General features: G+C 33.3%; 1 protein-coding gene across 1 annotated transcript; it reads left to right on the plus strand.

Moving 5' to 3' along the window:
- The first annotated feature begins 4,247 nt into the window (after nt 1-4,247).
- Nucleotides 4,248-25,549, plus strand: LOC141284814 (beta-1,4-galactosyltransferase 4-like). Its single transcript, XM_073817831.1, has 7 exons — nt 4,248-4,313; nt 8,005-8,435; nt 12,225-12,457; nt 15,482-15,669; nt 18,548-18,670; nt 18,903-19,007; nt 24,013-25,549. The coding sequence occupies exons 2-7, from the start codon at nt 8,177-8,179 to the stop codon at nt 24,152-24,154; spliced, it is 1,050 nt and encodes a 349-aa protein (XP_073673932.1). The 5' UTR covers nt 4,248-4,313; nt 8,005-8,176; the 3' UTR covers nt 24,155-25,549.
- Nucleotides 25,550-27,265: the final 1,716 nt, after the last annotated feature.

The raw sequence follows: 27,265 nt of genomic DNA on the forward strand, positions 1-27,265 counted from the left end.
ACTGGACCATCTTTCCTGTGCCACAATTTTGGTCTTGCTATCCAGATACTAGTCAACAGAAAAGTACATTCCTCTTTTAGCCCATGAGGCAAAGGAAGCAGGAAACAAAGAGGTGGTTAAGTAAGCAGATAACTTAGTTGTTACTCAGTCTTTTGTCACCTGAATAGCGCGAGTGTTTTACTAAAGCTCAAGGAATGGAAAATTATTATTCGCAACAGAGAATGTGTACAACACTTAATGCACTGCAAAAAAAAATGCTTTTCTAGCTTAGTCTTGTTTCCAGCCAAAATATCTAAAGAAGGATTTTCTAGATGAGTAAAAATTATTGTCTTGTTTTCAGAAAAAAAAAGTCAAAATTGAGTACATTTTTGCTTGAAACAAGCAAAATAATCTGCCAATGGGGTAAGAAAAATAATCTTGTTTTCTGTTTGAAATAAGATTTTTTTTCTTACCCCATTGGCAGATTTTTTGGCTTGTTCTAAGCAAAAGCTCACTTAATTTTGAGTTGTTTTTCTGAAAACAAGAAAATAATTTTTACTCGTCTAGAAAATCCTTCTTGATTTAAGAATTTTTAGATATTTTGGCTGGAATCAAGACAAAAAATCTAAGGTAGAAAAGCATTTTTTGCAGTGTATACAGTTGAGGTTGAAAGTTTGCACCCTGCAGAATCTGCGAAAAAGAGGGATCATGCAATATGCATGTTATTTTTTTTTTTTATTTAGTACTGTCCTGAATAAGATATTTCACATAAAAGAAGTTCACATATAGTCCAATATTTGAATTTATAAAAACCCTGTTCAAAAGTTTACACATTTGATTCTTAATACTGTGTTGTTAGCTGAATGATCCACAGCTGCGTGTGTTTAGAGAAAGTTGTTCATGAGTCTCGTGAATTTTGAGATCCATCTTTTCACACTGAGGACAACTGAGGGACTCATATGCACTGCAAAAAATGCTTTTCTAGCTTAGATTTTTTGTCTTGTTTCCAGCCAAAATATCTAAAAATTCTTAAATCAAGAAGGATTTTCTAGACGAGTAAAAATTATTTTCTTGTTTTCAGAAAAAGCAAGTCAAAATTAAGTGAGCTTTTGCTTAGAACAAGCCAAAAAAATCTGCCAATGGGGTAAGAAAATAAATCTTATTTCAAACAGAAAACAAGATTATTTTTCTTACCCCATTGGCAGATTATTTTGCTTGTTTCAAGCAAAAATGTACTTAATATTGACTTTTTTTTCTGAAAACAAGACAATAATTTTGACTCGTCTAGAAAATCCTTCTTGATTTAAGAGTTTTTAGATATTTTGGCTGGAAACAAGACAAAAAATCTAAGCTAGAAAAGCATTTTTTTGCAGTGTATGCAACTATTACAGAAGGTTCAAACACTCACTGATGCTCCAGAAGGAAAAAAAAAAAAACATGCATTAAGAGCCGGGGGTGAAAACTTTTGGAGTTTGAAGATCAGGGTAAATGTAACGTCTTATTATCAATGAATGACATTTTAGTACACAAGAAAAATAAATATGTGAAAAATCACTTCATCTAGCATCTAGTTTTTGTGTAGTGGTAAAAAAAAGTGTTTCTGCTGTATAGGGGAGAGTGGGGACAGTTGCAACACTTTTTACATTTCCTTTAGTTTCTCAGAGGACTGTTTGTATTAGAAAGCCAAAAAATACAATAAAGCCACATCTGTCAGCTACTCACCCATATTGCTGCAACATGTGTACATATGATAATATACACACAATTTACACTCAAATAGACAAAGTGAAATACTGCAACAATCCTCACTACAGGGGACAGTTACAACATTCAATAAAGTGTAATTAAATCATTCTTAAATATAATTTTGCAATTTCCTTTTTTATTTGTGCACAATCAGGGTCCTTAACTGTATAAAACAAATAGTAAATGAAAAACATTCTTAAGTAACAAGTAAATGTTTTACCTTTTTTTTTTCACTTAAAAAAGGAGAGATACCTAACTATTAAAGGGGTGCATTGTTGTTAGCATTATAAAATTACTATAATGTAATGTTATGGAAAGCTTTTAAATCAATATTGTGGTATGGGACAGCATGATGGGATGGTTTCCCTACTATTAGTTTGACACAATATCATCAGAAGCTCAGAATTTTATGTTTTTACAATGTGTCACACAAACAACTTAGACACTATGACCAAAAATCTCATTGATATTCTTGTTTCCAGACAAAATATCTAAAAATTCTTAAATCAAGAAGGATTTTCTAGATGAGTAAAAATTGTCTTGTTTTCAGAAAAAAAAAGTCAAAATTAAGTACATTTTTGCTTGAAACAAGCTAAATAATCTGCCAATGGGGTAAGAAAAATAATCTTGTTTTCTGTTTGAAATAAGATTTATTTTCTTACCCCATTGGCAGATTTTTTTGGCTTGTTCTAAGCAAAAGCTCACTTAATTTTGAAAATAATTTTTACTCGTCTAGAAAATCCTTCTTGATTTAAGAATTTTTTGATATTTTGGCTGGAATCAAGACAAAAAATCTAAGGTAGAAAAGCATTTTTTGCAGTGCAACACAACGTTTGATAATGCAACATTAATATTTGGCGCCCTTCAAATCAAATGCAACCAATCACATGCATGTATTTTTTTTATTATTTTTTTTGTTTTTGCGACAGCCGTTGGCGCTCATCCATCCATATAACGTTATGCCCTCTATACATACAATTTGATGTACAGTTTTTGATGTATTAATATTTTGTATTTGTATTTTACATTTGTTTTGATGAATTTGTGTCTTTAATCTGTGTGTGTGTGTGTGTGTGTGTGTGTGTGTGTGTGTGTGTTTGATTACAGTATTGTATTTAAGATGATGTTTTACTAAATAAATGTTCTTTTAAATATCATCTGCATATCTCTGTTGTGTTGACTAAACATAAGGCCTAATCCAAGTAATAATTGTGTATTTTTAATTTGATGTTACGATTTCATCTACACATTAAGTATAATTTCAATTGGTTACATATTTCTCATTCTTTAGGCAGTTGTTGGAGGAGCAAGATGGTGTTGGGGGTGTTTGATGTTTTGTCAGATGAACCAGTCAGTGCCAGTAATGTCAGTCCTCAACAGTATACAAAAGTTAAGGGAGTCTCAATCCTCTAATAGTGCAGTAACAGCTGTCATACAATTGCTACACATAGTTGATCTCACCCAGTCTGAAAAAACATTTACAGTGAGCTCAGTCACACACATGACATGGTCTGTCTCTGTATTGTTCTGCCTGTAGTTGAAGTATTACCGTCTAATATGTATTGAATGTAAACTGTGGCTGAACCCTAGTATGCTGCTGTTCATACAAGTTATTGCATAGCTTCAACACTAGTCTGTTTTTTTTCTCGGGTCTCGACTTGGTCTTGGTCTTGGTCTTGTCTTGGTCTCGATACCTTCTGGTCTTGGTTTAGGCGGTCTTGACTACAAGTCTAATTTTGGCTGGAAACAAGACAACACATCTAAGCTAGAAAAGCATTTTTGCAGTGTAATCATCAAAATTGAAATAAAAACTTGAAATATTTGTGATCCTGGAGCACAAAACCAGTCTTAAGTCGCTGGGGTATGTTTGTAGCAATAGCCCAAAATACATTGCATGGGTCAAAATTATAGATTTTTCTTTTATGCCAAAAATCATTAGGAAATTAAGTAAAGATCATGTTCCATGAAGATTTTTTGTAAAGTTTCTACTATAAATATATCAAAATGTAATTTTTGATTAGTATTATGCATTGTTAAGAACTTCATTTGGACAACTTTAAAGGTGATTTTCTCAATATTTAGATTTTTTTTCACCCTCAGATTCTAGATTTTCAAATAGATGTATCTCAGCCAAATATTGTCCTATCCTAACAAACCATACATCAATAGAAAGATTATTTATTGAGCTTTCATATGATGTATATATCTCAGTTTTGTAAAATTTAACCTTATGACTGGTTTTGTGGTCCAGGGTCACATTTCACTTTTGTCTGTAGTGAACTAATATAACATACAAGTTTCACTATTTGAAACAAATGATTGAAATAAATGGACTTTCCCTAGATATTCTAAATTTTGGCACATTGTACAGTATGTATTGTAAAAAAAATAAAAAAATCAGTTTGCGGGCATAATGGTGTAGTTACTGCATCTTCCAGCAGGTGTTGCGGTACTAACCAGCTAACCATCCTCCTTTAGTTGATGACTGCGACCAATGACGTCCCTCCAGCGTCTGTATTTGCGGAAGTGCTGTGTTTTAGTTCATACAGTGGTGGGCTTGAGCTCAGAGTGCAGCTGCTTTTACAGCCGTAAGTTGTTTCAACCTTTATTTACTCATCATTTCATTCTCTTTTAGTGCATCTGTGTTCTTTTTTGAAAAATACAGATTTGGAAATCCGTATCTAGTAACGTGTGTAACATTACGCTTTGCTATTTTTTGGTCGAATGTGCGAGCATATATCTAAATCACGCTGTCAAATAGTCGTATATGCAATTTGTAACATTACTAATTAAAATAAACTACTGTAACTATTGTGAGCGTCTCGCAGTGCTAAAGCTGTGTTTAATAAATTTGCCATGCGCAAATCACTCTTTCTACGTTTCTGATTATTTAAAATTATTATAGATGCTTTGGGACAAAAATAATTGATATATAAACATCTTAAGACGTCGTTTTAAAGCTCTTGATTGCATACTAATTTTAAGTATTAATCGCAAGATGAAGCGATTTCAAGTGAAGTGTGTTTAAGAGATGATAAACATTATCAGAATAATGCAACATTGTTATCTTACGCCACAGATCCTTTTGATCTCCACCCAGCCATGAGATACAATGTTATTTAAGCATATTATAAAGACACGTTTAGAATACAGGAGGACCTTCGGAAGCACAAGCCGAAAACAGTAAACTTCAGAAACTGTTTGACGTGGCAAGGACAAGAGAAGGTCCTGTTACAAAGGAAACAAATGATGAAATGCACACATCAGGCTCAAAGCAGTGAAGTGTGTCAACATGAAACTCGAGAAGAGGGGCAGGCTTTTAATAAGGAAAAAGAACAGGATTGTTCAGGGTGAAAAACTTGAAGAATGTGACTAACAGGTGACACTTGATGGTAAAGGAATCTGAAGATGGGAGGATAATATTTTGATTTATTTTACAATACTGCAAATGCTTTCGTACTTAGATTTTTGGTCTTGTTTCCAGCCGAAATATCTAAAAATAATTAAAGTTTTTGCTTATTTTATTGATAACCAGCTATGAATATCAACTGAGAATTTCACTACGCAATTCTTATACTGCAAAAGAATGCTTTCGTACTTAGATTTTTTGTCTTGTTTCCAGCTGAAATATCTAAAAATTCTTAAATCAAAAAGGATTTTTTTTTTCAGAAAAAAGTCAAAATTAGGTGATTTTTTGCTAATTTTATTGAAAACCAGCTATGAATATCAACCGAGAATTTCACTACGCAATTCTTATACTGCAAAAAATGCTTTCGTACTTAGATTTTTTGTCTTGTTTCCAGCTGAAATATCTAAAAATTCTTAAATCAAAAAGGATTTTTTTTTTTCAGAAAAAAGTCAACATTAGGTGATTTTTTGCTAATTTTATTGATAACCAGCTATGAATATCAACCCAGAATTTCACTACGCATTTCTTATACTGCAAAAAATGCTTTCGTACTTAGATTTTTTGTCTTGTTTCCAGCTGAAATATTCTTTATTTTTTAAATCACAAAGGATTTTCTTGTTTACAGAAAAAAAGTCAAAATTAGGTGAGTTTTTGCTTATTTTATTGAAAACCAGCTATGAATATCAACCGAGAATTTCACTACGCAATTCTTATACTGCAAAAAAATGCTTTTGTACTTAGATTTTTTGTCTTGTTTCCAGCCGAAATATCTAAAAATTCTTAAATCAAAAAGGATTTTTTTTTTAATTTCAGAAAAAAGTCAAAATTAGGTGATTTTTTGCTAATTTTATTGAAAACCAGCTATGAATATCAACCGAGAATTTCACTACGCAATTCTTATACTGCAAAAAATGCTTTCGTACTTAGATTTTTTGTCTTGTTTCCAGCTGAAATATCTAAAAATTCTTAAATCAAAAAGGATTTTTTTTTTTCAGAAAAAAGTCAACATTAGGTGATTTTTTGCTAATTTTATTGATAACCAGCTATGAATATCAACCCAGAATTTCACTACGCATTTCTTATACTGCAAAAAATGCTTTCGTACTTAGATTTTTTGTCTTGTTTCCAGCTGAAATATTCTTTATTTTTTAAATCACAAAGGATTTTCTTGTTTACAGAAAAAAAGTCAAAATTAGGTGAGTTTTTGCTTATTTTATTGAAAACCAGCTATGAATATCAACCGAGAATTTCACTACGCAATTCTTATACTGCAAAAAAATGCTTTTGTACTTAGATTTTTTGTCTTGTTTCCAGCCGAAATATCTAAAAATTCTTAAATCAAAAAGGATTTTTTTTTTAATTTCAGAAAAAAGTCAAAATTAGGTGAATTTTTGATAATTTTATTGATAACCAGCTATGAATATCAACCCAGAATTTCACTACGCAATTCTTATACTGCAAAAAATGCTTTTGTACTTAGATTTTTTGTCTTGTTTCCAGCCGAAATATCTAAAAATTCTTAAATCAAAAAGGATTTTTTTTTTTTTCAGAAAAAAGTCAAAATTAGGTGATTTTTTGCTAATTTTATTGATAACCAGCTATGAATATCAACCCAGAATTTCACTACGCAATTCTTTTACTTATTTTTTTGTCTTGTTTCCAGCCGAAATATCTAACAATTCTTAAATCAAGAAGGATTTTCTTGTTTTCAGAAAACAAGTCAAAATTGAGTGAGTTGTCGCTTAGAACAAGCAAAATAATCTACCAATGGGGTAAGCAAAAATCTCATTTTAAACAGAAAACAAGATTATTATTTTTACCCCATTGGCAGATTATTTAGCTTGTTTCAAGCAAAAAAACACTATTTTGTCATTTTTCTGAAAACGACACAGTTTTTACTCGTCTCAAATCCTTTTTGATTTATTTTACATTTTGCTCACTACACAATTCTTTTTTTTTGCGAAAATGTGCATACGACCATAAATACTATAAATAATATTTTTTTGATGGAAAAAAGGGTGAAATATTACATTTTTCTATGAAAATAAACACCTGAGCCAAAATTGATGCAGTTGCAGGCACACTTATAACAAAATACAAAACTGAAAAGGATAAAAATGTCCATAAGGTCGCACAAGGGTTAGAACAGCTTACTATGCTATGAGTATAAAAAAACAACTAAAAAAACAACAACTAATAGTTATCACTTAGTTACTCAGTTGATTGATTGCATTGATAATTTCTAAAATAATGATAAGTTTTCTAAAAAAGGTTTTAATATGCAAATGAGGCATTGTTTAATGAAATATGTGCTACCTTGCAGACATTTCTAATACAAAAATCTAAACACTGGATGAAGTCCGTTTATAAAATTCTTGTTTAATCTTTTTTGACACATTAGAGTCAAATGTTTTCACAGAGGGAATTCTCATTTTGTCGCTCCGTAATTTAGAAAAAACTTAAAACGGACAGAAATTAATGTATTTATTTACCATTTCTGAGGGAATAAAATGTATAAAATCAAGCAAATACTATAAGAACAAATCCCTCTGTAAAAACCTTCAGGATATAGTCAGGAATACAAATGTAAAGTGTGGTGTGTGTAAGTGCTGCTAAAGTGGAGATTTATGGCTCAGTGTAGGAGAAAAAACTCTTGGCCTTTAAAAATCTGTATTGTAATTGAAATCTATTGACACAAATAGATAAAGTGCTATGAAAGAAAGACTTAACAGTGTCTTTTGGGTGAAAAACAAAAGATCTCAAACTTGACAGGTGCATGAAAAAACAGTGTGTCTCCCCTTAATCCAATAATCCATGTACTCAATAAGTGGTTAAGAAAAAGTAAATATGAATCTTTTTTTGTGTTTCAGCTTTTTCATACTTCTCACAAGTGAAGTATAATCTCCTTCAGATGAGAAAAATGAACGAAAAAACAGATGAAAGAGACTTTCGGAGGAGCTCTTGTCAACTTTAGGAGTGATTGTTTATCTTCGAGCAGATGCTTGCTGTTCTCTGGACTTCACCTCGAGATAAACTAAAGTCATGGGCCTCTTTCCATCCGTGTTCAAGATCATTAGGAAGGGGAAGTGTCTGTTTCTTCTGCTGCTGTGTCTTTGCGTTGTAGCGTGGATCGCAACATTCACAAATGATGACACAGATAAGGCTGTCCAGGATGGGTTCAATTCTCCTGATGATAAGAAAGTGGGTGGGTTTGAACAGATGGAGATGGAATCAGAGATGATGCAGAGCATCGAGGAGCAGGCTGTCAAAGAGAGCTGTCCAGAGCAGTCACCCCTGCTTCGTGAGTCTCGTCTGAGTTTATCTATTTATTTATTTCTCGATGGAATGTTATGCTTCAAGTACAGAGAATGGTCAAAAGTTGTTTAACTTTGTTTTAAAAGAAGTGTTACCTCCAAACTATGTTATGATTAAGTCCTCATGTCATCTCAAAATGCTTTTCTTACTTAGATTTTGTCTTGTTTCCAACCAAAATATCTAACAATTCTTAAATCAAGAAGGATTTTCTAGATGAGGAAAAATTGTCTTGTTTTCAGTCAATATTAAGTACATTTTTGCTTGAAACTAGCAAAATAATCTGCCAATGGGGTAAAAAAAAAAATCTTGTTTTCTGTCTGAAATAAGTGTTTTTTCTTCCCCCATTGGCAGATTATTTAGCTTGCTCTAAGCAAAACTCACTTCATTTTGACTTGTTTTTTTTTCTGAAAACAGCACAATCATTTTTACTTTTTAAAGTAAAATTAAATTTTTTTTTTTTTTTTTTTTTTTTTTAGAAAACCCTTGTTGATTTAAGAATTTTTAGATATTTTGGCTAGAAACAATACAAAATATCTCAGTAATAAAGGTGTAAAATCTTGTCATGGGGCAGTATCTTTTATGTACTACACTGTAAAAAAAAATGCTTTTCTTACTTTTCGATATTTTTTTTGTCTTGTTTCCAGAAAAAAGTTTTTTCCCCAGAGTTTTTCCCCAGAAAAAGCAAAATAATCTGACAATGGGGTAAGCAAAAAAAATCTTATTTCAAACGGAAAACAAGATTTTTTTTCTTACCCCATTGGCAGATTATTTTGCTTGTTTAAAAAAAAAAAAAAAAAAACACTTAATTTTGACTAGTTTTTTCTGAAAACAAGACAATTTTTCCTCGTCTAGAAAATCCTAAGAAATTTTAGATATTTTGGCTGGAAACAAGACAAAATATCTCAGTAATAAAGGTATAAAATCTTGTCATGGAGCAGTATCTTTTATGCAATACACTGCAAAAAATGCTTTTCTTACTTTGATTTTTTTTCTTGTTTCCAGCCAAAATATCTAAAACATTCTTAAATCAAGAAGGATTTTCTAGATGAGAACTAATTATTATTATTATTATTATAAGTCAAAATTAAGTGAGTTTTTCCTTGGAAAAAGCAAAATAATCTGCCAATCTGCTTTATTTCAAACGGAAAACAAGATTATTTTTCTTACCCCATGGGCAGATTATTTAGCTTGTTTCAAGCAAAAATGCACTTAATTTTGACTTGTTTTTTTCTGAAAACAAGACAATAATTTTTCCTCGTCAAGAAAATCCTTCTTGATTTAAGAATGTTTTAGATATTTTGGCTGGAAACAAGACAAAAAATCTAAGTAAGAAAAGCATTTTTTTGCAGTGTAGTATGTACTTTCGAGGTACCAATGCAGACGCTTTAGGATAAAAGGTGTTCCTTTTGAAAAGGTACTGTCTCGGTAAAATGAGGAAACGCCCAAGCAGGATGTTCCAGTCTGTTATTTCTCCAGGGAAAATGCATGATGACCTATACTGCCAAATATATCTTGTTCTCGGTGTTACTCAAGCCATACACATTGTCATTTTTGAACACACAAATAGGTCCATAAAAGGGGAAGATTATTGTAGAACTAGATTAAAAAAATAAAAAAAAGTTTGTCAAGACATCTTTAACTTGGCTTGAAAAACCTGATAAGAAAGTGTGAAAAAGTTTGTTTTTAAAAGTTTTAAAAATTTGCAAAAGAAGAAATTGTAGAAATTTGATGGTTTTCAGTCAAAAAAAGATTGAAGTTTAAAGTAGTTTTAAAGCTTGAAGACAATACAGTCTGTCAGATAAATGGATAGATAACGTGTTTCTAACTTATTTAACATGTTACTAGCATGCAGTTAACATGATTAGCAAGTTGCTAGCTTGATGCTAGCATGTTTCTAGTATGTTTGTAACATGATTAACATGTCAATAGTGTGTTGATAGCATGTTTTTAGCATGATTAGCTTGTTGCTAGCATGTTTTAGCATGATTAGCTTGTCGCTAGCATGTTTTTAGCACGATTAGCTTGTCGCTAGCATGTTTTTAACATGATTAGCTTGTTGTTAGCATGTTTTAGCATGATTAGCTTGTTGTTAGCATGTTTTAGCATTATTAACATGTCGCTAGCATGTTTTTAACATGATTAGCATGTTGCTAGCATGTTTTTAACATGATTAGCATGTTTGCTAGCATGTTTTTAACATGATTAGCATGTCGCTAGCATTTTTTTAACATGATTAGCATGTCGTTAGCATTGTTTTTAACATGATTAGCATGTTGCTAGCATGTTTTTAGCATGATTAGCATGTTGCTAGCATGTTTTTAGCATGATTAGCATGTTGCTAGCATGTTTCTAACATGATTACTGTGTAACTAGTATGTAGCTAGCATGTTTAGAATGTTGTTAGCATGATGTTAGCATTACAAGCATGATTAGCCAGTTACTATCATGATTAACATGTTGTTAGCATTTTTCTAGCCTGATTAACATGTTGTTAACGTGTTTCTAGCATGATTAGCATGTTGTTAGCGTGTTTCTAGCCTGATTAGCATGTTTCTAGCCTGACTAGCATGTTGTTAGCGTGTTTCTAGCCTGATTAGCTTGTTGTTTGCATGTTTCTAGCCTGATTAGCATGTTTCTAGCATGATTAGCATGTTGATAGCATGTTTCTATCATGACTAGCAAGTTATTAGCATGTTACTAGCATGATTAGCATGTCGTTAGCATGTTTCTAATGCGATTAGCATGTTAGCATGATTAGCATGTCACTAGCCAGTTTAAATAGCATTTCAGTAAGTTGGCTTTCTCTAGCCAACTTAATTATGACTTAAATTGTGATGTGCTTCTCACACAAGCCTATCAAATTGCTTTATAAGACTATAATCTTCTGAACGGCTATACGGTTCTTTTGTAGTGCATTTTTGTTTCTTTTTGGAACTTTGGAAAACCAGTCTTGAGCAGCATGAGTGTATTTGTAGCAATAGTCAAAAATACACAGAATGGGTCAAAATTATCAATTTTTCTTTTATGCAAAAAATCTAAAAGTAAAGATCGTGTTCCGTGAAGATATTTTGTAAATTTCCTACTCTAAATATGTTAAAAATATATATTTTTAGTTTGGAATATGCATTGCTAAGAACATCATTTGGACAACTTTAAAGGCGATTTCTTTTTTATTTCTTTTTTTGCACACTCAGATTCCAGATTTTCAAATAGTTGTATCTCGGCCAAATATTGTCCTATCCTAACAAACCATATATCAATGGATTATTCAGTTTTCAGTTACATACAGTTATAAATCTCAGTTACAAAAAAAAAAATAATAATAATACACTTATATCAGGTTTTGTGGTCCAGAGTCACATATAAGTTTATACAGCTCACCATTTAGGTCTTAACTTGTTGTTCTGTCAAAAATTTGACTTTCGTTTTACTATAGTTACTATAAAAATTTCTGTAAATGTCACTGTTTTTTGTATATACCAGTAACTCTGAAACTGAGCTGATAATACAGGATAAAGATCTGAACCGTGAAACTGCAACACAGAAAAACATGTGGGAACCACCTCTATGTGAATGTCAATGTTTACACATCACTGTTTTTTCCTTCCACAGCTGCTTGCTAATTCAGGCTTGTTTCCAAAGATGGGGCCCTGTAATTAATGTGGGCCCCAGCTGGTGCTGTATTTAAGGACTGCACCTGGTCCGTGGGCCTCTCACTTACTTGTGGGCCTGTGTCCATGTGTGTTTATTTATTTCTGATTGTTCTTCTCCACAGGAGGCGCTATCAAGCTGTCATTTGATCCCTCGCTGACGATAGGGCAGGTAGAGAGCGAAAACGGGGAGGTGGTGGAGGGTCAGTACAACCCCTCTGACTGTACGGCCAGACAAAGTGTGGCCATCCTGATCCCTCACCGAAACAGAGAGAAGCACCTGCTCTACCTCTTACACCACCTTCACCCCTTCTTACAGAGACAGCAGCTTCACTACGCCATCTATGTCATTCACCAGGTAGGAGAAACTCCCATTGAGGGCTTTTATGTAGGGATGCACCGAATCTTTGGCAAACGAAACCGAAATAAGCAATAAGACTGAATATATTATACCGAACAATGATGTGACGCGATCAAATAGAGGCGTGCACTAATGCAAAAAACATGTGGTCAGTGTGGAAGCATTTAAAACTGTCCGAGAAAGACACAAAAATCCTTCCAAGCACAAAATAAAAAATAAAAAAAAATCAAAGAGGCCAAAGCCATAGAAACCTTAGATGAGAAACCTAGACAGAAGAAGAGAAAAAATAAAAAAATAAATTAAAACATCAAAGACGCCGAAGCCATAGAAACTACAGACGGGAAACCTAGGCAGAAGCCAAGAAAAATAAATAAATTTTTAAAAATAAATAAAAATTAAAAAAGGTCTAAGAGGCCGAAACTATAGAACAGAAACCTATGCAGAAGCCGAGAGAAATGTGCATAGGCATTAATTTGTCCTGAAATGTTGTTAGCATTTCTCTAGCCTGATTAGCATGTTAACGTGTTTCTAGCCTGATTAGCATGTTGTTAACGTGTTTCTAGCCTGATTAGCTTGTTGTTAGCGTGTTTCTAGCATGATTAGCTTGTTGTTTGCATGTTTCTAGCCTGATTAGCATGTTTCTAGCATGATTAGCATGTTGATAGCATGTTTCTATCATGACTAGCAAGTTATTAGCATGTTACTAGCATGATTAGCATGTCGTTAGCATGTTTCTAATGCGATTAGCATGTTAGCATGATTAGCATGTCACTAGCCAGTTTAAATAGCATTTCAGTAAGTTGCTCTAGCCAACTTAATTATGACTTAAATTGTGATGTGCTTCTCACACAAGCCATTAGTCAATCAACTCCAGAACGTTCTGTTGTCTAATACACCAGACACCAATTGTATTTATTCTGACAGCAGCTCCTTAGCCAGGGTTCAAAGACCAAAGATGACAATCATTCACAAAACTAGGACTGAGCTCTTCTTGAAGGTAGTGTTGCTTTCGTCAACGAAAATTATGACTAAATATCGTCGTCAACGAACCTTTATCACGTGACGGAAAATGAGAAGAGACAAAAAGTAAATGCTGGTCATGTGACGATGACTATAATTAAATGTATAATGCAATATCATTGATGAATAAAAACGAGACTAAATGTGGTTTACAAATTAAAAACTATACTAAAATGTCTCTTCATTTTCGTTGAGGAATTATTTGTACGTTAAAAACACATGCCTGATTCAAGAAGGGGGTCTTAAAAATTTGCCAAGGAATATTATTTTACTAACTTATTAATTTTAAGTTAAATTATGCTTTTTTGGTAGGCTTTAGCGTCTACTAGAATGTTCAAAATGTTAAGTGTTAAGTAAATATTTTAAAATTGCTGTTTTGTAATTGATTTGTTTTTTTTTGAAAAGCAAGAAAAAACTGTAAAAAGCACATTTTGACATTTCGGCTATTTAATTCATGCAATGGTGAAAAAAAACAAAAAACAAAAAAAACAGTGTTTGGTAATCGGTTTTTGGCCCAGTGTTTAATTTTGTTCGGCTTTGGCCAAGAATTTTCATTTTGGTGCATCCCTAGTTTTATGAGCGTTTCCTGCTTGCTCTGTTGTCGAAAGAGAACTTTATTGGTTCTATACTGTTGAGACTCAAATGTATACGCCTTCTTCATATGTAAAATGCATAAGAGTGTTTACTTATGGCTTTGCTCATGGGTCCGTTATAGTTTGCACAGTCTGTTTGCAAAGCCTCAAATACATTGTTACACCATCACCAAACAATCTGTTGTGCAAAAACTGGTAGCCTTGCAAATATTAAACTCTCTTTCCTAACATTGAGTCCATTTGGAAAGACGCTCTTTTTTTATGTTAGTTATATACAGAAACTTGAACGTCTCATCGTTCTCGTTATTTCAGTGACTGAGCAAGCCAAGTTTCTGACTCCCGAATTGACAAGTAAATGTTGGCAGTTGTCTGTTTTTGCAGTTTTTGTCTTTTTCAGCTTTCTTTGACTTTAGTTCTTAATTGTTTTCATATTACAAATAACTTGAAAACAAAAACCAACAATAGAGATAAATGCCACCAGCTGATGTTGGTAATATGAATATGTTAAAGCGAGACACTGCAGGTGAATAGGGGAAAAAAAATTAACTAATAGTTACCACCTTACTTACCCAGTTGATTGATTCCATTGATAATTGCAAACAATTTTTGTATTACAAGTTTTCAAAATGTTAGGTTTAAATATGCAAATAAGCATTATTTAATGAAGTATGTGCTAATTTGCATATTTCTAGTACAAAAATCTAAACACTGGATGAAGTCAGTTTCAAAATTCTTGTTTATTTATTTTTTGACATTAGAGTCTAATGTTTTTACAGAGGAGATTCTCATTTTGTCATGCCATAATTCAGAAAACACAATTTTTTACAATTTTAGGGGGAATACAATATTGTATAAAATCAAGCAAATTCTACATGAACAAATCCCTCTGTAAAAACCTTCAGGATATAGACCAGAATAAAACTGTAAAGTGTGGTGTGTGTAAGTGCTGCTGAAGTGGAGATTTATGGCTCAGTGTAGGAGAAAAACCTCATTTTGAGAAAACAGCCTTTGAAGTCTTTCCACTAGTCTGAAAAAAAAAAAACACTTTATGAAAAAACAAAAAGCCCAAAATCTCCTTGACAGGTGCATGAAAAAACAACGTTGTAGAGTTTTTGTTTTGAGGAAATGCATGGTTAGGAAAATAAAAATGATAGGCTCTGATGCTCAAGGTGTTTTAAAAGGCATGCATGTTTTTTTTTTCTCATGTCATAAAACAGCTTTTTCTAGTTCTGCCAGTAAAAACATTTAAGGTCAGATTCAAAGCTTACAACAATTATTTTCTTGCTGAAGAAAATAAACACTACAAAATTATTAAAAGCAACTCTCTGACTCTTTACGTCACTGGCAGTGTACACATAATCATTTGTTAATTTATTCTGGTATTAGTATGTGTCTGTTTGTCTTGTAGGCTGGAGATGCCACATTTAACAGAGCAAAGTTATTAAATGTTGGCTACCTCGAGGCTCTGAACGACCAGAGCTGGGACTGTTTCATCTTCCATGATGTTGATCTAGTTCCTGAGAACGATCATAATTTTTACATGTGTGGGGAACAGCCCAAGCACTTAGTAGTGGGGAGGAATTCCACGGGGTACAAGTGAGTAATGCTCTCTCCTTCGTTTAACAAACACACATTCTTGGATTTAAACACACAAGACTTAGGTTAGACTGAAAACATTTAGAAGTACTGTTTATCTCTAAAATACTAAAGCAATAGAAGTGTCGGAAGTAACTAAAAGCACCGACGCTACTAGTTTAACTGCATTGTTCTGTAGTGATTAGTAGTTCAGATATTTTGCATTTTAAATAACAAACCCTATTGAAGTGCGACCAAACACTTCATCTCCTTTTGTATCACAAGAGGTAATAAACACACCCTCTTCCTTTTGTAATTAGCTCTCTATGTCCAAAAGAGTGACGTCTCAACAGATTTTAAAAAGCACAAGGCATCATGCACCATTTTTTTTTATAACTACAAAGAAAAACTAATTACAGTGCCTTGCAAAAGTATTCATACCCCTTCATTTTTTTTCACGTTTTGTTGCAGCATTATGTTAAACTGCTTTAAATTAGTTTTTCCCACTGATCTATATAATGACTGGATTGCTCATTAGCCTTTTTCACATTTCCGTGTTTCTGGCTTCCGGATTGGGGCTCGCAGGGTAAAAGTTTTTCCGGTGACAGCAGCGGCCGTACTTAACATGCGTAAGTTCAGCAATCTAAGTCTATTTTTACAAAATAGATACTATGATACTAAGATATATACCGGGGTTTTACTCTAAAAATAGCAAACATTTTTTCAAAAACTTTGTGTCAGCTTCTGGTCATCACAAAGACTATGTTTATTTAATTATGAATGATAGCACTTATAATACAGCACAGTTTTGAGTTTTGCCGTTCTGTCTATTTGGTGCTGGCTGTGCATTATCACTCTTCACGTCAGTTTTTTTCGCGATTATTAATGTTGTTATTATTATTAAAGTAATGTTGTATTTTCTACTTGCTCTCGTTTGCATTATTCATTTTACGGTGTAAATGTATGTTGCATAATGTGCCCAGGGATATGCATAATAAAATAATATAATACTAAACAAAATACTCAGATTAATGGCTTTATTCCATTTGGATCTGGATTACGTTGCTGTATTGAGTTTAGGCATCATCCGGACTCAGAATCGTTTAATTTAATCTTGGGAAAATGTGCATTTGGATATAAAGGCTGTCAAATGCTGTCATAATTTACCATGATGTGGTGATTCGAGGGAAATGACTGAGTAAATTGAGAAAATAGCTTAAATATGCCAGAGATTGAGAACAGAAACTATAGCTATTTTTCTATATTATATTGAGGAGTCAGCGGTCCGAGTGGCCATATAAATCACAAACAAGTAAAAATGTTGTTTCTTTGTTGATTATATAACAACAACTTGGAAAACAGACAAAACAGAAAAGGTAAAAGGCATTATTTGAGACAAGAGCATATTAAAATAATAGGCGCAGACCTGTAGCGGAACTGACTTTACCCTGCGCTGACGTCATTTCCGATTTTTGTGAAAAAGGCTTATTATGGGGTAGGGAGTGTAGATTGATGTGGGGAAAAAAATAATTTAAAGTAGTTTAACATAAGGCAGCAACATAACAAAATGTGAAAAAATGCAAGGCACTGTAGAGAAAAATAGTTACAGAGAAAAGCTAGGAGATGCATGACAAACAAAAACCATTTGTCTCAAAGTGATCGTCATAAATGACTGTAAATCAGGGCAAAAGTGTTGTAGTAAATAGATAATAACTGTAATAGTAGTATCAGTAATTGCATTCACTTGATATAGTAAAAAGTTTGAATCAAGTAAATTAATGTACTTTTGAAAATCTAAATTCCTAGTAGGGCTGTTCGATTTTGGCAAAAATCATTATCACGATTGTTTAACACGATCCAAAACTTTATATTAGTGATTAATTTAAAGATGGCAATACAATAGAAACAAAATATGGAAATTAGAAAAATATTAATATGAAAATAATAAATTAATAAAGAATTTTTTTTAAAAATACTGACTATTTTTATGCAAGTAGTCTAACAATACTACAGAAATAAAATGTAATTTGAATGTAAGATAAAACAGCATCTTCACTGTAAACATGCTTTGTTCCTCATTAAAACTACAAAAGTCCTTCATTCAAGAGCAGTGAGTGATTTTTCTCTTTGTATTTTTATGTTTTATTAACATTAAGCACAGAGACGGCAGAAGGAATATTATTTGTTGCCGCTTTAAGAGCCACACGGATCCATCTCCATTACTGTATTTTAATGATCGTTCCAAGCTGAAATCGAAAATGAATTTCGATTAATTGCACAGTCCTAATTCCTAGTGAAACCATGCATGATTATGACCAAATATTCACCCTAATAAACATTAAATTCACTATCATGTATAGTAGTTTAGTAGTTTATAGTTGTTCCTTTTGTCCAACATTTCACAAGCAATATAAAACAAAGAAAACAAAGTAAGCAAGCATTGTGCAACCGTGTGTCTTTCACAGCTTTTGGAAGCGGTCAGGTTGAAGTGTAGGTCGTAAATGAATGATTTGCCAGATACAAATCACTTCAAATGTGAAATATTATCTTTTATGGTGTTTGATAAGCTTATATTGCTAGTTGCCCTATTAAAAATTCATTGCAATTGCAAAATCACAAAATCCTGGAGTCACTGATTTGTTTTAAAACAATTATTTGACTTAAATCTGCAAGTAGGAGCTGCATGCATGCAAATAAAATTAATCAATTCACATGCATTTTGTTTGTAGATAATTTTTTTTTTTTTTTTTAACAAAATAAAAAAGCTAAAATAGTTGTTTCTTGTAAACTATTATGTAGGTATTTTGCATTGTGCATTATGGAGATGTATGTTTTGCGATAGTTCTAAGAATGTTAAGTCTGAGTAAGACATTCATCACTTTTTGCTTGTCACTTCCAGACTCAGATACAAAGGTTACTTCGGCGGAGTTTCGGCCATGACCAAGGAGCAGTTCTTCAAGGTCAATGGCTTCCCAAACTCCTACTGGGGCTGGGGTGGAGAGGACGATGACCTGAGAATTAGGTAAGAGAAACTTATGGAAACGATATGGTTTAGGAAGTTTACAAGTACTCATAGAGTTGTTGACTTCACAGAATGGCTTTTTCAATATTTAAAACGTCAAAAAGGACATAGAAATGCAAAGCGAGTGTGTGTTTTAGTAAAAGGAGATGTCAGTTCCTGCTGTGGTCTATGTCTGAACATTGCTTTCTTCTTCTGATTGTTTTGGATTTTAACAGAACCATCTTTTTTTTAGGGTGACGCTGCAGAAAATGTCAATAATCCGCCCATCTCCGGAAGTGGCGCGATACACCATGGTCTTTCACAAAAGGGACAGCGGCAATCAAGTCAATAAAGACAGGTCAGTTTAAGTGCGACTGAGAAATAAATGTAAAATGCTGAGATTAGAGTGCAATTCTGGTCTTCCAAGAGATAACTAAAGTAAGGAACATTTTTTGAGAGCATGCATTGTTAAATTAAAACTAATAATAAAATCTGCTTAGTACATCCAGTGATAATGAAACGTTTTTTCAAAGTAATTAAAAAAAGAACTTTCATGCAAGGACACTGTCTTACATTTCTGGTACTAAAGTCACTACACTGCAAAAAATGCTTTTCTAGCTTAGCTTTTTTGTCTTGTTTCCAGCCAAAATATCTAAAAACTCTTAAATCAAGAAGGATTTTCTAGATGAGTAAAAATTATTGTCTTGTTTTCAGAAAAAAAAGTCAAAATTAAGTACATTTTTGCTTGAAACAAGCAAAATAATCTGCCAATGGGGTAAGAAAAATAATCTTGTTTTCTGTTTGAAATAAGATTTTTTTTCTTACCCCATTGGCAGATTTTTTGGCTTGTTCTAAGCAAAAGCTCACTTAATTTTGAGTTGTTTTTCTGAAAACAAGAAAATAATTTTTACTCGTCTAGAAAATCCTTCTTGATTTAAGAGTTTTTAGATATTTTGACTGGAATCAAGACAAGAAATCTAAGGTAGAAAAGCATTTTTTGCAGTGTAGCCACTGTGAACTACAAGCCAAAACAAACATATCAACAATAATACAATTATCAAATTATCACAACTTTTCAGATCCACATTTCTTATAAAAATCAGATTCTGAATCACTTTCAATTTTTATAATTTTTAATTTTCAGTGATGGTTTGCATCTTAAAAGTAAACATTTAGAGTAGTGCAATAAACATGATCCTACCTGTCACTAAAGTCTCTGTGACGTCTGTTGCAAAAACGGCATTTATATAATACCTCACAAAAGTCAGTTTACTGAAGTTATATTAAAGCCTTTCCTTCATTGACATGCATTAAAAAAACTGATGTTAAAGGATTAGTTCACTTTCATAACAACAATGCACAGATAATGTACTCACCCCCTTGTCATCCAAGATGTTCATGCCTTTCTTTCCTCAGTTGTAAAGAAATAGTTTTTTGAGGAAAACATTTCAGGATTTCTCTCTTTATGATGGATATGGATGGAGCCCCGAAGTTTGAACTTCCGAAATGCAGCTTAAATGCAGCTTCAAAAGGCTCTAAACGATCCCAGTCGTATTTAGAGAAATGATCAGTTATTTTCAAAACAAATTGACAATTTATACACTTTTTAACCTCAAATGCTCGTCTTGCCTCGTCTTTGTGCAGTCTGTGTGATTGGGGTAAATGCAGTTAGGGTATGTCGAAAAACTCCCATCTCATTTTCTTCCCTAACTTCAAAATCACCAAAAGTACCGACACAGTGTTTACAAAGAGAACATACAAAGAAATTCAAACGCCCTTTACAAAAAAAAGGTAAAAACAGCATTGTAGGACGATTTTGACGTTGAAGACATAAATGAGATGGGAGTTTTTGGACATCCCCTAACTGCATTGACCCGCATTATACTGACTACACATGCGCTGCGCAGAGACCAGACAAGACCAGCATTTGAGCTTAAAAAGTATATAAATTGTCAATTTGTTTCGAAAATAACTGATCATTTCTCTAGATACGACTGGGATCGTTTAGAGCCTTTTGAAGCTGCATTTAAGCTGCATTTCGGAAGTTCAAACTTCGGGGCTCCATCCATATCCATTATAAAGAGAGAAATCCTGAAATGTTTTCCTCAAAAAAACAATTTCTTTACGACTGAGGAAAGAAAGACATGAACATCTTGGATGACAAGCGGGTGAGTACATTATCTGTGCATTGTTGTTATGAAAGTGAACTACTCCTTTAATGAAAAGCTTGCCCCAAAAGAGGGCACTTTTAGTGTCTGAAATAATAAAAAAAAAAATTGATATGCAGCATTTCACAGATACCTAGGGAGTAAAGGTGGGTTGAAAATTGGCCTCGTTGTTTCCAATCAACTGTGCTATATTTGGCCAAAATACAACTATTTGAAAATCTGCAATCTGAGGGTGTAAAAATATCAAAATACTGAGAAAATTGCCTTTTAAAGTTTCCAAATAAAGTTCTTAGCCAGGCATATTACTAATCAAAAATAAAGTTTTGATATATTTACAATAGGAAATTTACAAAATATCTTCATGGAACATGATCTTTACTTAATATCCTAATAATTTTTGGCATAAAAGAAAAATTGATCATTTTGACCCATACAATGTATTTTTGGCTATTGCTACAAATATACCCCAGCCACTTAAAACTGATTTTGTGGTCCAGGGTCATGTTTTCACGTTTTTTAACTGCATGTTTTGCCATTTTGATATTATGAAACCAATTTCGGTACATTTGTCAAACAGGATGGAAGTTATACACTGCAAAAAATGCTTTTCTTACTTAGATTTTCTGTCTTGTTTCCAGACAAAATTTCTACAAATTCTTGAATCAGGAAGGATTTTCTAGACAAGTAAAAATTGTTGTCTTGTTTTTAGTAAAAACAAGTCAAAATTAAGTGAGTTTTTTGCTTAGAACAAGCTAAATAATCTGCCAGTGGGGTAAGAAAAAAAATCTTATTTCAAGCAGACAACTAGATTATTTTTCTTACCCCATTGGCAGATTATTTTGCTTGTTTTAAGCAAAAACTCACTTAATTTTGACTTGTTTTTTCTGAAAACAAGAAAATGATTTTTACTCGTCTAGAAAATCCTTCTTGATTTAAGTATTTTTAGATATTTTGTCTGGAAACAAGACAAAAATCGAAGCTAGAAAACCATTTTTTGCAGTGTATACAGTCTGTATTGCTCTTAAACCAATTTTAAATACTTCTATAGTCATATACGTACTATAAAACAAACTGTAATTTTCAGAACATCATCCTTAGTACAAAAAAGAGCATTTATTGAGACTAATAAGCATTACATAGTTGAATAAATCAGCTTCTGCAGTGACAGATCTACTTATCCACCGTTGCTTCTTTGGCTCAGGTGTTCTGTGGATGATGACTGAGATTGTGCTGTGCAGTTTGAATCTCTTTCATTATCGCCTGAACATTAGGAAATAGTGTCTGATGGTTATGTGCCTAATCGGATCAGTAGAGCATTATTTGTTTGTTTAATGCATTTCACAGCGGATTCATTTCTAAACCAGTCATTGTGCATGATTGGACCCAGCATTAATGTCACAACACGTAAGCGAGATGCGACAGTACTGCTCTGATGCTGTCTGGTTTATTTCAGTCTCAGAGTTAAAAGCATCAGAGATGCCCACAAACGCACACTACGATTCATCACTACATATATTAAAGTGAGCATATTATACATGGTTTTATACATTACACAAATACATATGAAGTGACTGCTGTGAATTACAGTTTTTCTTAATTGCTTTGGCACAGTCTTAACATTCTCTAAACTGAAAGTGCAATTGCATGAGTTATTACATTTGGCAGACAGAATTGCATATCTGCAAAATGTAGTAACTCATCCAAAACTTTTAATGCATGCTTTAAAACCCAGTTATTATGTCAGTGACTTAGAAAAAAAACTTATTTTGGCCAGTAGTATAATGCAACTTGCAATAAAATTTCTTTTTTTTTTTTTTCGGCTATTAATAATATCATGTAGATTATATTATTAATAGTGTTTTTGGCATCATGTGAGCCAAGCTAATAAAATGTTTAGATTTTTTTTTCACATTTCAAATATTTCATTTTATGTTGTATGAAAAATTCATTTTTTATATGCAGTTTTATTTCATATTTGTTATATACAATTTTTTTTTCTACTTATTTGTTGACAGACTACATGCATGTTTTAATGGTAGGTAAAATATATTGGGTGAAGCCAATTCTATAGTGCAAAAAAAGAAAATGAACATGTTTATTTATACAGTACATTTATATTTTAGGGTTGTGATGTTTCTCCTTGTTCAAAAATGGTAGTGATTGAGCTGGACAAACTATATACACTGCTGCTCAAATTTGGGATCAGTAAGGCTTGTAATGTTTTTTTAAAAAGTCTCTTCAAGGCTGCATTTATTTGATCAAAAATACAGAAGAAAATGGTAATATTGCAAAATGTTAGTACAATATAAAACAATGTTTTTATGTTAATATACTTTAAAATAGAATTTATTCCTGTGATGCAAAGCTGAATTTTCATCAGCTGTTACTCCAGTCTTCAGTGTCACATGATCCTTCAGAAATCATTCTAATATACTGATTTATTATTTGAATAATCAATGTCGGAAAGAGTTGTGCTACCAAATATATATATATTTTTTTCACGATTCTTTGCATTTATTCAAAATATAAATCTTTTCAAATAATGTAAATCTATGCTATCACTTTTTATTAATTTAACACATCCTAGTAGTTTCTTTAAAAAAAAAGAAAGAATAATAAAAAAATACTAACCCCAAACTTTTGAACAGTTGTGTATATTGTTAGAAAACCTTTCTACAAACCAGTATACTCAAAATAAAGATAATGCATTCAAATAATATGATAAGACATGCTGGTTTGCAATATCAAGTGGCAGTACCAAGTATTGAGTACAAATATAGTAAATGAACATACTTTCCAGAAGGCCAACAATTCACTAAACATGTTTTTTATTGGTCTTATGAAGTATTCTAATTTGTTGAGATAGTGAATTGGTGGGTTTTTGTTAAATGTGAGCCAAATCATCACAATTAAAAGAACCAAAGACTTAAACTACCTCAGTCTGTGTGCATTGAATTGATTTAATACACGAGTTTCACCGTTTGAGTTGAATTACTGAAATGATGAACTTTTCCACAACATTCTAATATACTGAGACGCACCTGTATTGTAGAATAAACAAAAACTTCCTAAAGACTCAAGTATGTGATAATGTTACACTTGAAATGTAAAGGTTTCCAAATAAGAGAGACTTGAGATATGTGTATTTTCAGTGTGGTATTTATTAATGCTTTGTTTTGGCTTTGCCCAACACAGGATGCGTCTGTTACGGCGCACTCATCAGGCGTGGAAAACTGATGGTTTGAACACCTGTTCCTACAAAGTTCTGTCTGTCCAAAGAGCCCCACTCTACATTAACGTCACCGTGGACATTGGCCGGCCGGAGCGAGATCATTGAGCTTTTGGAGACTGACATTTAAGAGACGGTTTGCGTTGAAACCCAGTGCCTTGCAGATCTAGTGCTAGGTGTTGTTGTTGTTCTTCACACCAAGTTGCACTATGGATCTGTCCAACGTTACTCTTTATGGCCCTGCAAGATAAAACGGCCAGCATTCTGATCAAACACTACTTTCTAAGTATTACAGTAATCAAGTAGAATTGAGTTAGTCTGATCAGGTAAACCTTTCGGGGTTGAAACCACAACTAATTTATATGAAGTTATAGGTGTTCTGTACTCACTACAGAATTTGGCACAACATCTGGAGGTAATGGAAAACAGAGGAGCTGTACCTGGTGGGCCAATAGGTATATATTATGTAGATCTAAATCTTGATTTAGACATGAATGTATATGGGCAGAGGAGGTGTACTTGAGTCTTTATAACAAGTCTGCATGTTCTACAATGATGATTCCAGCTGAACATGCTTTATAATAAATCAATCTGGTGGAAAATTGTAGATATCGTAGTAGGTGTTTGGGTCCAATGATATGGTTTAATCAGTTCAGTTTCATTTCAGTGAAATGTAGCTGTAGATGGGTTAATTATTTTACATTTTTCATTGTTCAGACAGAATGGCTGCTCACTCATAAAATTTATGATCAGAGAAAAAGAGATTTTGTCTGCTTAGGATAATATCATGTAATTTTTTAAAGAACAAATACACAATCAGACAATTCTTTAAACAATTGCACTGTAAAAACTATAAAAAGTGCGATCTTTTTAAGTAACCTCTTATTTTCTGTGAACGTTACTGGTTTGATATGATTTGCGTTTTTTTTTTTTTATTACAGAAAAGCTGGCTTCATAATTAAAATTCTCAGTTTTTCTTTAAATTTTACATTCTGTGGCAGACACTTACAATAATTTGGGTGTTGTAACTGTGAACATTTTATGAATTTTATACTGTGCAGAAATCATGGGCAAAGGTTTGTGAATATTCATGAGAACTTTCCGTGAATAGGGTATAAATTACTTTTATTTCTTTTTGTAAAGCAGTCAAAAGGGCAAAAATCATATGTTCTGTGAAAACTGGCTATCTAAAATGAAGTTACCACGCAAGTATTTACCTCTAAAAACACTGAATATCTCTACTTCAGCCAGCTCTCTTAAAATTGTGATTTAATAAAAAAGTATATGTTGTTTGACCTCTTGAGGTTTCTTTGAATGTGAAGCGCTCCATTTTAATCAATCTTTGTTGAAAAAGGAAACTTTTTACAAGAGCTTGAAGTCTGGATTTGTACCCTTTTCATGGAAAGTGCCTACCACTGATGCAGTGTTGAAGCTATGTGTGTCGGCTATTGATGAAAAGCCAGTTTACTGATGTTAATACTGCAATAAAGAATATTAAATATACACAGTAGCTTTTGTCAAATATGTTGTATACAGGTTTCCAGGTTTATGGCTTTATGTGTGATCTAAGCATACTACTCACTACAGGCACTAGATTTTGGATTGTTGTCATTCAAATAATTGATATAAAATGTATTATTAAAGAAACTTTTAATAATAGCCTGGTGTGGCCTGTAGCTCATATTGAAAAACAATGCTGGGCATGACAGAAAGCTGTCAGAACATGCACTGTAGCACAGTTGCTGTCCTTGATGCCCATGATCACTGCTGAAAGTGCCTACAATGGGCATGTGAGTGTCATGGAAGGAATGGAAGAACATTTCCAGGTGATGAGTGCATGTGCATTATTTAAAGAGATGGCGTCAGGATGCAGTATAGGAAGAAGCCAGTGTTTTGCTCTGGACAATGTTCTGCTGGGAAAACCTTGAGTCCTGGTGTTCACGTGGATGTTACTTTGACATACTACCTACCTAAAATATGTGCTGAACACACACAGCCCTTCATGGTAACGGTATTCCCTGATGGTAATGGCCATTTTCAGCAGGATAACACATCCTGACACACTGCCAAAATTGTTCAGGAATGGTTTGAAGAACAGCAGAGTTCAAGGTGTTGCCTTGGTCTCCAAACTCCTCAAATCTCAGTCCAATTGAGCTTCTATGGGATGTGCCAACATTTCCAATCCATTGAGACCCCACCTTGGAACTGGCAGATCTTAAATGATGTCTTGGTGTCCGATGCTACAGGACACATTCAGAGGTCTGGTGTAGTCCATGCCTCAATCCAAACAAGAGCTGTTTTTGCAGCATTGCAAGTCAAATATCAAATATCTATTAGTGTGTATTGAAGTACAAAACTTCAAATAATATACATTATTTTTTGCATTGTTTGGAAACTACTGGTCAAGTTTTTTTATGAAGCTACTGCATTGCAGAGCAAGCTGTGTTGCACCATTTTCTAACTGACTAGTGATAGTAACAGAAATATCATAGTCAAGTGGGATTCCTCTTCCAAAACCAAGAACAATAGTTTTTGTCCGTAGCTTACATTTCAAACGTAACTGTGCCAAGAATAGAGGGCAAACAGTTGACTCATCTACCTGGAATGCCATTAAAAAGGGCCCAGTGTCCAAGCTAAAAAGAACCTATTTCTTGAAATTCAAAACAGCATTGTCAGATAATATCAGGGAGAGAGCTGATAGCCTCAGCTAGTAGGCATTACTTTTGTGGGAGTGCCAGTCACGAGTACTATTGAATAGATGAAACTGTTATGTGGCATAGGAGTGACCAGGAAATGAAGCAAATGAAAAGGGTAAGGAGTGCAACTGCGATTTCAACTGTATGGGCTATTAATACATGGCTGTCAAAACATAAGCCTTAGATTTTCTGTTATGAGTACCTTGGCCAACTCACTCCAGCTTGCCATCTAGGAGTAAGCTGGTCACCGGCAGATGTTCAGGACAGTTGCTGTCCTAAGGTGTCCTTGGTCAGAGAGCCCATGATGAACCCCTGTTCATTGCTGAAAGTGCCTATAATGGGCTTGTGACCATCAGAACTAGACCATGGAGGAAAGGAAGAGATGGCATCAGGATACGCTATGGGAAGAAAGCAGTGTGGAGCCAGTGGAGTCCTGGTGTTCATGTGGATGTTTCTACCTATTATCTCTTGTTTGTACCCTGGCCAACTCGCTCCAACTTGCCATCTAGGAGTAAGCTGGGCA

This window comes from Garra rufa, chromosome 14, assembly GCF_049309525.1.
Source record: "Garra rufa chromosome 14, GarRuf1.0, whole genome shotgun sequence".
In the NCBI taxonomy this organism is placed as follows: domain Eukaryota; kingdom Metazoa; phylum Chordata; class Actinopteri; order Cypriniformes; family Cyprinidae; genus Garra; species Garra rufa.

What these genes read in the sequence shown, in the direction of transcription:
- LOC141284814 (XM_073817831.1), top strand. Translation starts at nt 8,177, where the DNA reads ATGGGCCTCTTTCCATCCGTGTTCAAGATCATTAGGAAGGGGAAGTGT. An exon ending in AGAGCAGTCACCCCTGCTTC is followed by an intron (nt 8,436 to 12,224) that starts GTGAGTCTCGTC and finishes TCTTCTCCACAG; the next exon opens with GAGGCGCTATCAAGCTGTCA. An exon ending in CCATCTATGTCATTCACCAG is followed by an intron (nt 12,458 to 15,481) that starts GTAGGAGAAACT and finishes TTTGTCTTGTAG; the next exon opens with GCTGGAGATGCCACATTTAA.